Source organism: Martes martes (assembly GCF_963455335.1).
Source record: "Martes martes genome assembly, chromosome: 7".
Lineage (NCBI taxonomy): Eukaryota > Metazoa > Chordata > Mammalia > Carnivora > Mustelidae > Martes > Martes martes.
Window position 1 is genome coordinate 39,626,387 of NC_137894.1, and position 17,639 is coordinate 39,644,025.

The 17,639-nt window shown below is 40.9% G+C and overlaps 1 protein-coding gene across 1 annotated transcript in view; it reads right to left on the reverse strand.

Moving 5' to 3' along the window:
- ADAM10 (ADAM metallopeptidase domain 10) overlaps positions 1-1,754 on the reverse strand; it is a 132,178-nt gene extending 130,424 nt beyond the window's left edge. Inside the window, exon 1 of the mRNA XM_080807690.1 lies at positions 1,424-1,754. Within this exon, the coding sequence (XP_080663816.1) occupies positions 1,424-1,478 (55 nt within the window). The 5' untranslated portion in view covers positions 1,479-1,754. The remainder of the gene's footprint in view (positions 1-1,423) is intronic.
- Between the last annotated feature and the right edge of the window lie 15,885 nt (positions 1,755-17,639).

Genomic DNA, 17,639 nt, shown 5'->3' on the forward strand with positions numbered 1-17,639 from the left:
ATTTGCTGGAAGTCACATTCTGAACATAAATATAAATGTTATAAAAAGGCCCTTATAAAGGGTCTCTAGCACACAATACTTCTTAAAACTAAACATCTACTAGAAACTCTTAATCTAAAACGTACATCTAGCAAATGAACACCACAAACTACAACAAAAGTGTACCTACAAAGCATCATTCTCGGACTAAGTAGAACTCAGAACAAAAACATGCTTGGCTCTGCAATCATAAGTTAAAGTGACAAAGAAGAACAGAAACAATACGCTACATAAAATACAAATTATCAAATTAGACTATACTCACCGGAAGCATTCCGGTAATTTTTTCAATTCAATTATTTTAAACATATTTGAGGTTTTTAAGTACACTTTGGGGCAAGTAAAAAACTTTACCTAAAATAAAGCACTTGACACAACAAGAAAATTATGCAGCTGGTCCTAGGATCAGAAAAATCGTCTTCAAAACCCGAGTTATCAAGTGATTATCTGCTTACAGTAAATTTAACTCCAATTTGAGGGGTGGGGGAGTTGCCACCGTCTGACAACTCACTAACTACGCTGTACGTCTACTCCACCTGAGAGCTTAGGAAAACTCAGGTTGGGTCACCCAGGGACTTGTCCCTCTAAGAGACCCAATCCAAACAGAGGATCAAAGAACATCCCGAAACGGCTTACCTCTTTCTCCCCACCAAACCCATTCCCCTGGGCAACAGAATGTTTTCACTGAACATAAACACACCCTCCTGAGAGCTCTCTCCAAACACTCGGGCAGAGGTAGGGCTCTATAAAGAGCGGAAGCGACTCTTCTCAGAAAAGCAGAGGACCACTGTTACCCCTCCACCGGCGACCCTCTGCAGAACCGGGTCAGTCTGGATCGCCGCGCCCGGTAAAGAACAATACACCAGCCCCGCCGCACACATTGCAACTTCCCACGAGCCTGCGCGGCGCTTCCCCGCGGTGGAGCGGACTCCGGAATCCGCCACCGGGCAGAAGCTGGGGGCGGAAGGAGGGAGGTAAAGACCGCCAGCCCCACGGCGGCAGCCCGTCCCGGCACCCGGCGAGCAGGCTGGAGGGATGGAGCCACCGGCCTGGGCTCCACGGCTCACACCCGGCAACTCCGATCTCCAGACTGCTTCTCTGGGAGGCGACCCCCGCCTCCCCTGCCGCCGGGGCAGTGGGGGGCGGGGAAGGCCTCGGCGGAGGCTCGGAGCCTCCGTGGCCCGCCACGGAAGGGAACGCGGTCGGGGCGCGGGGGACAATAGGGAGCGGGGAGCGCTGCGCGCCGGAGTGGCGCCGCCGGCCGGCCGGGCTGACTGACGCGCCCGCCGCGCGGCGCGACTGGGCTCCGCTCGACCCGGCCGCCGCTGCCGCTGCGCGGTCCGCCGTGGTCAAGGCGTCCCCGGCGCTCGGGGTCGTGCCTCACCTCCCAGCCCCGCCGCCCAGGAGAGGAGCAGAATTAACACTCTCAGCAACACCATCTTCCGCGGCCGCCGCCTCCTCACGGGTTAACAGCAGCACATCGATCCGGAGGGAGAAGCTGAAGGGGCTTGGTCCGGAGTCTCCACGGGAAGCCGGGACCTCCCCCGGCAGGAGAAACGGCGAAGCACCTCCCTCTCGCTCCACTTCAGGGGCCGGCAAAGCTCCCAGCGCCTCCAAAACAGGGACCTCCCTCCCCCTCGTTCTCTTCCTTCCTCCCTTCCCCGCGTTCCTTCCCTCGCTCCTTCCCTCTTCTCTACCTCCCTCCCCCGAACCCCGGACCTCCGCCTCCTTCCTCACCACGTGACTCGCGGCGCCCAACCGGCAGGCCCAGCCGCACCCCTTCCTCCCGCCCCTCCCCCTCCCCCAGGCGCCCCAGGGGCGCGCGCATGCGCGCGGGGGCCGGTTCCCGGGCTGCTAGACCCGCCGCCGCTTCCTGTCCGCCGGCGGAGAGCTGGGATTGGGTTTAGGAGGCGGGGTTTCCCCTGGTCCCGCCCCCAGACGGGAGCGCATCTCCGCAGAGCCTCCCGGGCTCGCTAGTTCTTGGACTGTTAAGGACCGTCCCTAAGGCGAAAATGAAGAGTGAAAGATCTTAAGTGGCCGCTTTCTTCTTCTTAACTTCACAAGGGAGGTTTTTTATTTCTTCCTTTTCTGCCTCTTGTGGTGCAAGACAGCGAAAGTAAAGTCCCAACAAGCGACAGCCACCAGTGATCAAAACAGATGAAAAGACCTTCAATTCCAGAAAGGAAAGACAGAGCCTGTGGCAGTTTTTTTTCAGAATTCTTTAAAAATTTGTCGCAGATCACGCTTTGGCCGTTCTAAATGCCCGCAGTTTAAACCATACGGTCCTAAATCTCCTGCCCAAAATACGTCTTCTTTACCACCCTCCTTTTCCCAGCTCTGAAGAGAACTCTCTGATCTTCACCCCAACTTCTTTGAAGCTCGTGTTTGGTTTATATTTGGTTTCTCAGTAACTCACTTTGCTTCTTTAAACTCATATTTCTGGATTAAAGACTTTAAGGACTTGAAATTGTAACACTTCGAGAAGAAAACTGGGGAAAAGCTCCTTGACATTGGTCTTGCCAGTGATTTTTTTTTATTATGACACCAAAAGCACAGGCAACAAAAGCCAAATAAGTGGGAATACATCAAACTGAAAGCTTCTGCACGAAGAAAGAAACAATAAGCAGAATGAAAACGCAGCCCGCGCAAGGAGAGGATATTTGTAAATCATATATCTGATAAGAAGTTATTATCTAAAATAAAGAGCTTATACAACTCAACAGCAAAGAAACAAACTATCCAATTTAAAAATAGGAAGAGGGGAGGGTCTGGGTGGCTCAGTCCTTAAGCATCTGCCTTCCACTCAGGTCATGATTCCAGAGTCCTGGGGTGGAGCCCTGGGCTCCCTGCTTAGTGAGAAGCCTCCTTCTCCCTCTCCCACTCCCCCTGTTTGTGTTCCCTCCCTTGCTCTCTCTGTCAAATAAATAAATAAATTTTTTAAAAAATAAAAATAAAAATAGGCAGAGGACGTGAGTAGACATTTTTCCAAAGAAGACATACGGATGGCCAACATGAAAAGTTGCTCATCATCACTAATCATCAGGAAAATGCAAATAAAAACCACAATGAAAAATCACTTTATATCAGAATGATACAAATAGAAAACTTAAGAAATAAGTGTTGGTAAGGATGTGGAGAAAAGGGAGCCCTTTTGCACTGTTGGTAGGAATGCAAATTGGAGCAGCCGCTATGGAAAACAGTATGGAGTTTCCTCAAAAGGTTAGAAGTCAAGGTGCCTGGCTAGTTCATTCATTAGAGCGTGCAGCTCTTGATCTTAGGGGTTGTAAGTTCAAGCCCCATGTTGGCTGTAGAGATTACTTAAAAATTTTTAAAGTCTTTTTTAAAAAGTTAAAAATAGAATTACCATATGACCCACTAATTACACTAGAAATGTATAGAATTGTTGAATCATTATATTGTATACCTGAAACCAATATAACACTGTACGTTAATTATACTTGAATAAAAAATAAATTTTAAGAATGTTTTTGAAATAGGCAATGTTTTGAAATAGACACTTTTCCAAAGAAGATACCCAAATGTTCAATAGTAAAACACTAACCATCAAGAAAATGCAAATCCAGGGCACCTGGGTGGCTCAGTGGGTTAAAGTCTCTGCCTTTGGCTCAGGTCATGATCTCAGGGTCCTGGGATCAAGCCCCTCATTGGACTCTCTGCTCAGTGGGGAGCCTGCTTCCTCCTCTCTCTCTGCCTGCCTCTCTGCCTACTTGTGATATCTCTCTCTGTCAAATAAATAAATAAAAATCTTAAAAAAAAAAAAAAGAAAATGCAAACCCAAACCACAATCTTCACTATTAGAATGGTTATCTTCAAAAAGACAGGAGATATAAGTGCTGGCAAGGATGTGAAGAAAAGGGAACCCATATGCACTGTTGGTAGGAAGGTAAATTAGTGCAGCCTCTGTGGAAAATAGTTTGGAAGTTCCTCAAAAAATTAAAAATAGAACTACCATGTGTTCCAGCAACCTCACTTCCAGGTATACATCCAAAGGAAATGAAATCAGGATCTTGAAGAGATATCTTCACTCCCATGTTCACTGCAGCATTATTCACAAAAGCCACAACATGGAAACAAGGTAAATGTCTCTGCATGAATGAATGGATAAGAAAATATGGGGCGCCTGGGTGGCTCAGTGGGTTTGGCTCGGGTCATGATCTCAGGGTCCTGGGATCGAGCCCCACATCAGGCTTTCTGCTCAGCGGGGAGCCTGCTTCCCCTCTCTCTCTGCCTGCCTCTCTGCCTACTTGTGATCTCTCTCTGTCAAATAAATAAATAAAATCTTAAAAAAAATGTAAGATATATATATGTGTGTGTGTGCATATACATATACATAACATAAACATATATATAACATATAGCATGTGTATGTTATATATATATATAACATATATAATATATATATGACAGAATATTATTCAGCCATGACAAAGAAGGAAATCCTGCCATTTGCCACATCATGGGTGAACCCTGAGGGCATTATGTTAAATGAAATAAGTCAGACAGAGATCTGATACCATGTGATCTTCCTTATATATGGAATCTAAAAAAGCCGAACAGTTAGAAACAAAGAATAAAATGATGGTTACCGGGGGCTGGGGTGTATGGGAGGGAAATGTTGGTCAAAAGGTACAAACTTACAGGGCACCTGGGTGGCTCAGTGGGTTAAAGCCTTTGTCTTTGGCTTGGGTCGTGATCTCAGGGTCCTGGGATAGAGCCCCGCATTGGGCTCTTTGCTCAGCAGGGATCCTGCTTCCCCTCCTTCTCTCTCCGTCTGCCTCTCTGCCTACTTGTGATCTCTGTCTCTCAAATAAATAAATAAAATCTTAAAAAAGGAAAAAAAGGTACAATCTTCCAATTATAAGATGAGTTAGTTCTGAAGCTTTAATAAACAGCATGGTGACTATAGTTAATAACACTATATTATTTACTTGAAAGTTGCTAATAGAGTGGACTTTAAATGTTATCACCACAAAAAAGAAATGGTAATTATAGGAGGTGATGGAGGTGTTAACTAACCCCACTGTTAGTTAATCATTTTGCAGTATATGTGTATCAAATCAACACATTATGCACCTTAAACTTATACAGTGTTGTATATTGGTTATATCTTGATGAAGCTGGGAAAAAATGAAATTAAATAAATACAAGTACACAAGTCAGTGGCATTTAGTAAATGCAGATTGCTCTATAACCATCACTACTATCTACTTCCAGAACATACTCATATGGCAAATAGGGAGGAAAAAACTTGTATTTCATTAACTAGAACTTTCTGGTGGCGTATTTTTTCTTTTTTTTTTAACATCTTAATTTAATTTTATTTTTTTCAGTGTTCCGAGATTCATTGTTTATGCACCACACTTCCGGGTGGTATTTAACTAGATAATCTTTATCTAGTTGGCATCCTGTTTGAATAGGCTGAATTAGGGAATATGAGTATTAGTAGTATCATTACTAATAAATCGATATACTTATACTTTTTATTCTTTATTTTTTTTAATTTTTACCCTTTACATAAGTCAAGAGTATGCTTCTTTGTCAGTTTGACAAATGAATTATAGTTTTCCTCCAACATTAATAAGCTCAAAAATATAGTCAGTAGTTCCAAACCATCATTAAAAGCATCCATTTATAATGAGATGTATGGGATTATTAAAAGATGGCAGAGTCTCATGACTTTTTTTTCCTTTTTTTTTAAAGATTTTATTTATTTATTTGACAGACAGAGATCACAAGTAGGCAGAGAGACAGGCAGAGGGAGAGGAAGGGAAGCAGGCTCCCTGCCGAGCAGAGAGCCCATTGTGGGGCTCAATGTGGGGCTCGATCCCAGGACCCTGAGATCATGACCTGAGCTGCAGGCAGAGGCTTTAACCCACTGAGCCACCCAGGCGCCCTTTTTTTTTCCTTTCTTAAAAGAAAGAGTTTTATGCCAACATTACATTGCCTGTCACCTGTGCTTGTTACTACTCTCTTTTGGCGGTGTTGTCAACAAATTATATTTTTATTTCTACCTATTAGACTATCTCGTGGCATGTTTTGTATAGCACAGTAATTTTATATAATTAATTAATTTTTCTTTTAGAAAAAAAGGCGGGGGGCGCCTGGATGGCTCAGTGGGTCAAAGCCCCTGCCTTCAGCTCTGGTCATGATCTCAGGGTCCTGGGATGGAGCCTCACGTCGGGCTCTCTGCTCAGCATGGAGCCTGCTTCCTCCTTTCTCCACCTGCCTCTCTGCCTACCTGTGATCTCTGTCTCTCTGTCAAATAAATAAATAAAATCTTTTAAAAATTTTTTTTAATTTTATAATTATATTTTAAATTTATTATTTGTAATGTTTAGAGGCAAGTGACACATTCTCTTTAAATTCAACTGGAAGGCCCCTCAGCAGCTCAGTCAATTAAGCAGCTGCCTTTGGCTCAGGTAGAGTCCTGCATCAGACTCCCTGCTCAGTGGGGACTCTGCGTCTCCCTCTACCCTTCTGCCCTGCATGGGATCTCTCTCTCAAATAAATAATATCTTCTTAAAAATAAATAAATGAATAAAAATAAATGCAACTAGAAAAAAAAATCCAAAATCATCATTTGCATTACCAAGGTGATAACTGAAAATTACACTTAAGATTGTATTTTATATTTTATTTTACTTTTTAAAGATTTTTTGGAGTAATCTCAACAGCCAACCTGGGACTTGAACCCACAACCCTGAGATCAAGAGTGGCACACCCCACCAACTTGGCCAGCCAGGTACCCCACCTTTTTATTTGGAAACATAAATATATAACATACCAGCTTCATAATGTATAGTATTAAGATATCACAAGTTAGGACCACTATTTTGTTTGAAATTTTAACTTACCACATTTGGGGTATTTTGCAGGTGTATTGGAAACTGATGATTTATACCATTATAGACTGCATGGGTTTGGCTCCCAGCTCTCCCGTGTATAAGCTGTGTAGCTTTGGCCAAATTATTTCACCTTTCTAACCTCAATATTTCTTTATAAGATAAGAATGATAAAATATTTGCCTTATGGGATTGTTTTCATGATTAAATTTAAATTAGTTAACATTGTAAAGTAGCAGGTAATAATTGCTATGTAAATTTTTGTTTGGTAAAAATATATAAATATCACCATGCTTTCATGGATACTCAGACATCCTTTCAAAAGCAGCAATTAATAGGATTATTTCCTTAGCAACAATACACAGCTTTGATACTACCAGTATAATGCAAGTTATCCTCATGCTGCAATAATGAGAAATTTGGTTAGTAAGTATATACTTGTATACAGAATATTACACAAGTAATCTACATGAAAATGCTTGTTGCACAACTTAAGCCTATCCTGGTAAGCGTTTCAACATTCATATTTTAAATTTCCAACTCCTAATAAACTGCCTTCTGGGTGTCTCACTGTCATGCCAAATTCATGTTAACTTCTTATCTCTAATAATGGCACCATCACTCTCCCAGTAACCTGACATGGAGAATGGAGTCACTGTAGACTCTTCTTCCCTCATCTGTTCATAACCAGTCACCATGTGTTAATTCTTCCCCTAAAAATGGTTCTTCTGCCTTTAGTCTTTACCTCCCCACTACTGTCACTCCAATTCACACAATTTCTCTTGCTTACACTGATGCAGGACTTCTAATCCATCTCAGTCCAGTCTCCTAGTGGAGAGCATTGCAGTACAATGGTCTCTCACCATTGGTCCTCACTCAATGAGCTACAATTTGCTTCCACCCCTATCATTCCTAAGAAGCTTCTCTTGCCAGTGTCATCAAAAATCTGCAAGTTGTCAATGCCACTGTATACCCACAATCCTTATCTAACTAGACCTCCTCAAAATTCCCTCCTCCAGTTTTTCAAGACCTTGCTCATTTTCCTGATTTTAACTGTGCATCCTTCTGTATCTCTTCCCTGGGGCTTTTTCTTTTCTTTATCCTCTAAATATTGGTGTTCCTTGGGTTTTTATCCTTGGCTCTCTTGTCTTATCATTCTTCACTTGCATGATTAGTTTTACTGCTCTCAAACATCTACGACGCACATCACTGTAAACTCCATTAAAACAAAGCCTAGATCTCTCTTGTTCTGAATTCTACTCCAGTGCCTGGACACAGTCAGCACTTTTCCTATACTTGTGTCCCAAGTACCAGACCTATATCCTAGTTGCTCCATGTACCAGTGTAACCTTTAATAAGGCACCTGTGCCACACTTTGGTAATTTTTACAATGAGAATAGTGAGACCTACCTCAGAGTGCTGCTGTGAGAGTTAAGTGCTTGTAAAGTACTGAGCATATTACATGGCATATGTAATTATAAAAGTTTAGGTGTGTTATTATTGCGTATCTAACGTTTACTAACCAACTCCTCCCCATACGCCAAATACAACATGTCCCAAACCTAACAAACCCCTACATCAACCTACTCAGTCCATCTTGGTTAATGACAAACCCATGGAAGCAATTACCTAAGTCCTCTCCCATTCTAGTGAGTCAAGTCATCTTTAATCTCCATCCTATGAACCACCACCCTCCATCTCTATGGCCAGAGCCCAAGTTCTGGTCTCTCTATCTCACATTACCCACTCCTTGCCCTCTTGCCCCCACTGCTGCCAGAGTGATCCTTTTAAAATATATATATCCTGGGGCACCTGGGTAGCTCAGTGGGTTAAGCGTCTGCATTCAGCTCAGGTCACGATCCCAGGGTCCACAGGGAGCCTGTTTCTCCCTCTCTTCACCACTCATGTTCTCTCTCACTATCTGTTTCTCTCTCTCTCAAATAAACAAATAAAATCATATATATATATTACATATTTATATGTATATATAAATATAAAAAATATATATTTATATGTATTATTTTATTCTCAGGGTAAAACACACAGCCTTCATGATCTGGTTGTTGCCTTCCTTGCCAGATTTGTCTTTCATGGCTCTCTTCTCTTTATTTATCTTCTAAAAGCATGAAGGACAAAAATCAGAGTAACAGTAACAGCTGGCAGTTAGTAAGGAAATGAAAGCTTAAGGAACTTAAATAAGTTGCCATCTAGGAAAAAAAAAAAAAAAGTGGGACACCTGGCTGGCTCAGTTGGAAGAGCATGCAACTCTTGATCTTGGGGTTTAAATTCAAGCCCCGTGTTCGGTGTAGAGATTATGTAAAAAATAAATAAATAAAATGTAGGAAAAAGAAAAAAGTAATGGGTTGCCAAAAGTCACAAAGCAGGTATGAGGCAGAGCCAACCTCCAAAGTTAAATTTTCCTCCAAAGCATACTGTAGTGATTCAACTGCAGTCTCCCCAAAGACACATATCATTTCCCTCTTTGACACCTTCACACATTTTATTCCCTCCGTGAGGAATGCCTCTCCCATTTATCTTACATATTCTATAAAATTGGGCTCAAAAGATCCTTTCAATAATTAATTTTAAGACCACTTTTTGCTAGAATTTTGCTTTCTGAGTAAGGGATCAGAGAAGAAACCAACTTAGAAAATTGACTTTTGGGGAAAGAGAACAGTGAAAAATGGTATTTAAAACTGATGGCATTTAGATGGCATGTAACAAGTGTCAATTTCCTTTCGAATGTAAAGAAGTAGATATTATTAAAGATATGGCTCAGAATATTTTTCTGTAAAATCTCCATTAACTTCACCGCTGGACAAAACTTAATATTTATCATTTACATACTTCTAATGTAGCTTCAACTGTATTGTAGGAGCATCTGGGTGGCTCAGTCAGTTGAGCATTGGACTAGTGGTTTTGGTCTGGGTCATGATCTCAGAGTCCTGGGATGGAGTCCTGGTGGGGTTCCTTGCTCAGGGGGAGTCTGCTTCTGTCTCTTTCCCTCTCCCTCTGCCCCTCCCCACCAAGCTCATGCTCTCGCTCTCTCTCTCTCCCTCGAAAATAACTAAAGCTTTACTAAACTGTATTGTATTTGTTTATTTAATATCTTTCCTAATTTTTTTATTTTATTTATTTATTTTTTTAAAGATTTTATTTATTTTTATTTATTTGACAGACAGAGATCACAAGTAGGCAGAAGCAGGCAGAGAGGCAGGCAGATAGAGGGGGAGAAGCAGGATCCCTGCTGAGCAAAGAGCCTGATGTGGGGTTCCATCCAGGACCCTGAGATCATGACCTGAGCCAAAGGCAGAGGCTTAACCCACTGAGCCACCCAGGAGCCCCCCTAATTCTTTTTAAAAAGTATTTTATTTATTTATTTGAGAGAAAGAGAGTGCCCACATGCACTTTCATGAGCTGTGGGGAGCAGCAGAGGGAGAGGGACAAGCAGACTCCCTGCTGAGCAAGGAGCCTGATGCTGGACTCCATCCCAGGATCTGGAGATCACAACCTGCTTAACTGACTGAGCCACCCAGACACCCCTAATGTCTTCCCTAATTCTTGAAGATAGGAATGAATCACATGTTATAGGGGTTTTAAACACAGGGCCACAGGGAGTTTAGCAAATATATATCCAACAAACGTTTATTGAATGTTAATGCTAGAATAAGATCCATTTCACTAATTTATTAAAAAAAACTAGGAGTGGCACCTCACTGCCTAAAGCCCTGGTCTCTTAATCTAACATTCAAGGGGCTCCACAAAAACAAACTCACTTGTCCAAGCCTTTTTCTCTTGCCTTTGAAATGAACCTTCTACTCCATCCAGTCAGACTGGTCTATACTTCAGAACCCCAAAGCATCATAAACTTTCCCCTTCTATGTTTTTTCTTCCCTTCATCTCTTTTCCTCTTATACAGTATGTTAAAAAACAAAACAAAACAAACAACAACAACAACAACAATAAAACTAAGACAACAGGGGCACCTGGGTGGCTCAGTGGGTTAAGCAATCTGCCTACAGCTCAAGTCATGATCCCAGGGTCCTGGGTTCGAGTCCCACTTAAGACTCTCTGCTGAGCAAGGAGCCTGCTTCTCCTTCTCCCACTGCCTCTCCCTCTCCCCCTGCTCGTTCTCTCTCTCAAACAAATAAATAAAATCTTAAAAAAAAAAAAAAAGACAACAGGCCCAAATGGAGTCATTAGTGCTAAACCTAGCATCACCAAACTGAGACTCAATTACAGTTTCTACTCTCTCAGAAATGGAATCTTAAACCAGTCAGTCAATCAGGAAATGTTTGATTAGCCCTAGTTAGGTAATTTGCCAGACAGGCTCTTGCCATCTCCTAAAGGAATTAACTTTGCAATAACTAACCCACTTTTTTGCCTGGTATAACGTCCTTATTCCCACTCCCATTTGGCGCTTAAAGTCTTTCATTTTGTGGAGTTCTTCCAAGCTTTTCTATCTGCTCCATTATTGTTATCTGTTGCCTGATTTGAAGTGATTTCCGCTTAGAGAGCCTTTTACATTTTTTAAATATGCATCAGTTTATATTTTAACAAGGATTACATAGTCTTTAAAGCTCTGGTCACAACCTGGTAGTTCATAAACCAAATTAGACTCACAGACACGTTTGGTTTGACTTGTAGTTAAATTTTTTTCTGAACTAAACGTCAATATTCAACAATCAGGAGCTTTTGAATTAAAAACTAGATACCAGATTTTCTGTGAAAACTGAGAGGCTGGGGCACCTGGGTGGCTCAGTGGGTTAAAGCCTCTGCCTTCGGCTCATGTCATGATCCCAGGGTCCTGGGGTCAAGCCCCACATCGGGCTCTCTGCTCAGCGGGGAGCCTGCGTCCCCCTCTCTCTTTGCCTGCTTCTCTGCCTACTTGTGATCTCTGTCTGTCAGATAAATAAATAAAATCTTTAAAACTGAGAGGTTAAGCAGACTTACACTCCTACAAAATCTCAATTGGCTGAAACTGAGTAGAGGCTGCCCTCCTTGGATGGGCTGGTCTAATGTCACCCCACCTTGTGTTATTCCTGTCAGAATTTTAGATTGTGACCTCTGTGTTGAGAACTAGACCAACTTCCAAAATGTTCTGAAGTGTTTTCCTAGACCCCAGAGGCCCCACAAATCCCAATCACACTTTAGCACAAAACACCTATTATTTATATTACTCATCTGTAATTAATCCCGTATTACTTTATGGAAACTCTCATATTATTATTCTGATATTACAAAGGACAAGGAGAGAAAGGTTTTGAGCCAAAGCAGAGAGAACCCAAAAAAACCTTACAGGGTGGCAATGGTCATTATTGATCATCCATTCAACAGATATTTGTTCTGCTCCTAATCTAGGGATTTCCAGACTACTGAGACAATATTGCTGACATAGAACCAGGCACCATAATAAGCATTTGACATACATGATCCCATTTACTGTTCACAACAATACTATGAAGTAGACATACCCATTTTCCAAATGAGGAAAGAGAGGAGAACCAGGCTTCTAACCTAAGTTTGTTTGACTCCAAATCTTACAGTCTGGTTTTTTAAATTACTGGGTGATTCCATTTGTATTATCACTGCCATGGTCCAGAAACTACTATTTGTTTGGTTAAGCCCAGAAGCTTGATTTTTCACAGTGCAGCCTGAGTTGATCAAGCCAACAAGGACTAATTCATAGGAGCTAAACTCTCAAGGGACGTCTTGATCAAAACATCACATTATTATTATTCTACCAGTTAGATATTCATGTTAACAAGTCACTGCATTCTCTGTTTTATCTTTTTTTTTTTAAAGATTTTATTTATTTATTTGACAGAGATCACAAGTAGGCAGAGAGGCAGGCACAGAGAGAGGTAGAAGCAGGCTCCCTGCTGAGCAGAGAGGCCGATGCCCAGCTTGATCCCAGGACCCTGAGATCATGACCTGAGCCAAAGGTAGAGGCTTTAACCCACTGAGCCACCCAGGCGCCCCATCTGTTTTATCATTTAACACGTGAGTGGCTAGTCATCATTGAAAGCAGTTTAGTAAGCAAGGCATCGCTGCAGAAGCAGTTAATTAAATGACTTTACTGGCTAGTTTATCTAACTATGCAATTTACTATGCCACATTAGAAACTGTCAAGGGACCAGACAGGTATCAGGCCATCCAGCTGTTCAGGTGACTGCTACCCTAGATGGTGATTGAAGCACACGATGTCAAACCCTTATATTTTTTAATATTCTCTAAGATTCTGATCCATTTTATACTGATTTGGTTATTTCATTCTCATCTTTCTGGGAAGCACTTCATAGTAGGCCTCCTATACTACTGTGTAGTCATATTTTTATTTCACTCATAGATGCTTGTGTCTTGTCTTCCTAACCAGATCATAACCAATTTGAGGGCAGTGATGATAATAATATATTTGAAGAGTTTTGCTCTATGTTCCCATTTTATTCACAAAGCCACATAGCAAAGTCATCCACGTTAATATTTTTCCCTACCTTTTTTTATTTTACAAAAGGTGAAATCTCATGTTCAAAGAAGTAAATTGATTTACTCAAGCTTGTAAAATTAGTGCAGGACCAGGTTTTGGTCTTGGGTCTTGTGGTCTCCATTCATCACAATTCCTACTACGCTAAGCTGCTTCTGCGTGACCATGCTTAATATTCCCTTTTGTGCCCCAAAGCACCATGTTGTAGATAGTCAATAAATATTTACAGAGGTTTATTATTATAATTAGAAGCCAAATGAGTCATAATTCCTACTATATGCATATAAACAATTACCAACTATACTTCTCAACAATGCAAGTGGTTATTATCTGATTATTATTCTAAATGAGTACTTCTCAATGTATAGCCTGGGGAATACCTGCATCAAAGTCACTTAGGATGCCTGTCAAAACTGCAGATTCCCGGGCACCTGGGTGGCTCAGTGGGTTAAGCCTCTGCCTTCTGATCATGGTCTCAGGGCGCTGGGATCAGCCTGCGTACGGCTCTCTGCTCAGCCGGGAGCCTGCTTCCCCCTCCCTCTGCCTGACTCTCTGCCTACTTGTGATCTCTCTCTCTCTCTCTCTGTCAAATAAATAAATAAAATTTAAAAAAAAAACCCTGCAGATTCCTGGGCTTTTCTCCAATTCTATGAAGTTGAATTCCTGGGCTTGGAGCCCAGAAACATGCATTTTTTTAAATTAATTTATTTATTTAAGGGGGTGGGCAGCAGTAGAGGGAGAGAGAGAATCCCAAGTGGATTCCCCAGTGAGGGCTGAGCTGGCCTGTGGGGCTTGGTCTGATGACTGAGATCATGACCTGAGCCCAAATCAAGAGTCGGACACTTAACCGACTGAGACACCCAGGTGCCCCCAGAAACATGTCCTTAAAAAAAAAAAATAAAAAAATAAAAGATTTTATTTTTTTATTTGACAGAGAGAGATCACAAGTAGGTAGAGAGACAGGCAGAGAGAGAGGGGGAAGCAGGCTCCCTGCTGAGCAGAGAGCCCGATGCAGGGCTTGATCCCAGGACCCTGAGATCATGACCTGAGCTGAAGGCAGAGGCTTAACCTGCTGAGCCACCCAGGCACCCCCAGAAACATACCTTTTAACAGGTTTCTCATGTAAGTGTTAATCACACTGAAATTTGATAATCACTGATCTAAAAAAACATGAGGGATAGAGTGAACATAAAAGAGCAGGTTCTCTTGGGAAGTCAATGTCAACATATAAAAATAATAGAGCAGAGGATATACTTCCTTGATTCTCAGATATCCTCAATTGTAAAGTTTGCCATTGATTTAATAATAGCTTTTGAAGAGAAGAAGAGAAGAGCATTAAATGTTCACAAAATGTTTAATACCTGGGTGTCTGGGTGGCTCACTCAGTTAAGTGTCTGACTTGAGCTCAGGTCATGATCTCAGGGTCCTGGGACCAAGCCCCATATTGGGCTCCATACTTAGAGGGAACTCTGCTTCTTCCTCTCCCTCTCTCTCTACCCCTCATCCCCACTTGTGTGCTCGTTCTCTCTCAAATAAATAAAATCCTTTTTAAAATGCTTAATTCTGAATCTAGAAAATTTCAAATATTAAGATAGTGAAACTTAGACCTGAGGAAATGTAGTAATTTTATTTTTTAATAATTGTATTTTAAATGGTATAGTTAAAAGAGGGGATTTTAAAGTTGGAAGTTGGACATAATTTGAGTAGACTTTAAAAGCTAAACTGGAATTAAGAGAAAAAAGGAAAAGACATTTTGAATTAGGGAAACAAAATGAGCCAATAATTTGCATAGGTATAATGATTTCAGTGAGTGAGCAAAACCAAATCTTCTAGAAAGAGGGTTATTATTACATTTTAGTAGTGGATAAGGCTGTTAGATAGAATGAGGATTAAGAAAAGCTTTGAATGCTAGACCAACTCGTGATATTTAGTGGCTAAAGAAGTGTTTTTAAGGGTTTTCAGTGATAGCTGGAAATACTGAATGCATTGTTTAATCTGGCAATATACACAATGTACTCCAAAGAAAATAGAGAAATCAGTTAGCAGGTTTACTCCAGCATACTCACTGACCTAGGACAGCACCAGAGAGAATGGAAGGCAAGCCTTAGGTAAAATATTGAAGGAAGAGTCAAATCCTGATCAGACCTAAACATTTGGAAATCTATTAAGGGAACAGAGATTCAGTTACAAGGACATTGATTGTAGTGAAGTTCATAATAGTTAAACAATTGAAATGTCCAAGAAGCAGGGATTGGTTCAGCCATACAATGGAATATTATTAATTCACTAGGAATGTCATAGGTGAATGTATATTAATGCATAAAGATGTCACTATATATGTATATATTTTTTAAGATTTTATTTTTTTTGTAAGTAAGCTCACACCCAACGTGGGACTTGAACTCTCAACTCTGAGATCAAGAATTGCAGCTGTGCCAACTGAGTCAGCTATACCCTAAGATGTTCACAATATATTGTAACTAAAAAAATGTGTTCGAAATGGTCCCATTTTCATTTACAAAAATATGTATGTGTTCAGATGCCTTGAAAATTTGAGAAGGACATACATACAGTGAAGTATCACTAGTATTATCTCTAATATTTCATTCCACATAGTATGATGAAGAGTAGTTTTTCCTTTCTTTTTTTGCTTATATGTGTTTGCTAATTTTTCTAAAATGAAAATCTCTTGTATTAAGAAAGCACAATTAAATATTTACTCACATTAAACATTTTAAATTAAAAAACAGGACTTGTTGACCATGAGGAAACTAAACAAAAGTACTTGAATGTTTTAAGCCTGGATGCCAGAGACTGATATTAAGGTAGAAAAATGTGGGAAAGACAAGAGCAAAGAAGCATTTTGAGATCAGAATAGCAAAATATGGTTTTCAACATGATTTTGAAGGTATACACAAAACACACAAGTGCACATGCGTGCACACACACCCACAAACATGTACACCCCCTGTCAAAGGAGAATATATGGAAAAAATGCCCAAAAAACTACTTCAGATAGTTCTGGTTGTGTAATGAAAAACAAAATTGGCTATAGAAGGTGAATTTAAAAGTTTTCTGATCTTGCTAAGTTTATTTATTTGCCATTGGGGTGGGGAAGAGAGGCTTCCCCTAGTGCTAGAATAGTAATTCTCAAACTTTACTGTGAATCAGAAACACCTAAAGGTCTTGTCAAAGCACAGGCCTCTGTATCGCTGGGCTACACACAGAGTTCCTGCTTCTATAGATCTGGGGTGAGCTTAGAGAATTTTCATTTTTAGTAAGTTCCCAGGTGATGTTAATACTACTAATCCAAAAACCACACTTCAAGCATAACTGTACTAAAATTGAGAGAAATCTAGCAAACCGGTAGGAGTGTTTTTGAGGAGATGTGTCCTAAGGCATGGTATACTTGATTCAAAAACAAAACCTTAACCATTGTCATAAGACCAGCAGGATAGGGATTTTGAGATGAAGGTGATGGAATATAATCCTTGAATTCATTCCTGATCAGCCTATCTAGACCCAAATTTAGGTCCCACTCTTAAAAAGAACTACATAAGTAAAATTTTTTAAAAAACTATTTCACCAATACTTAGCATAGTAGAGCTATAATGAAGGGAAAAGAAGGTCATTTTCCTCCATTCACCATCATGCATCTTTAATACCACCAGGACAGACTAGCATCTGGTGAAGCAGCATGGAGTAGAAGCAGCACCTGGCAGAATATCATAGGATTGGATTTGTTTCTGAACAGGTGTGGGACTCCTCATGGGGGCTCTCAGAAATAATTAAATAGGGGATGTACTTTGCAGGAGGCTGGAATTTCTGCATAAGCAGTTGGGGGCCACAGCCAGCACAATTTGAGTTACATGGAAACACTTGATTTTAACTCACAATTTTACCACCATATCTTGAGCAGGGAGCAAGAGAAAAGAAGAAAAGGCATATATGCCCCATACCTGTGTGATCTGCTCTGACCCAATTTTGGTTCAGCTAATAAAAAAGAATCTTCAAATTATTTTTAGTAGAACCATAAAAGAGCCAAATAGTTTATATAAAAACAAAGTAGTTCTCGGCCCTATCCCTTTACACTTCTGAGTGCTATTCTTTAGAACCAGTCCCATTCAACTCCTAGATATTCTTTAGTTCTTTACCTCCCATTTATGAGTAACATGATAACACTCTGATTTCTTCATTTAAAAACTGTAGATAAGTGTTTACTGATTTATTCCTATGGGAGATGAGGATTTAGG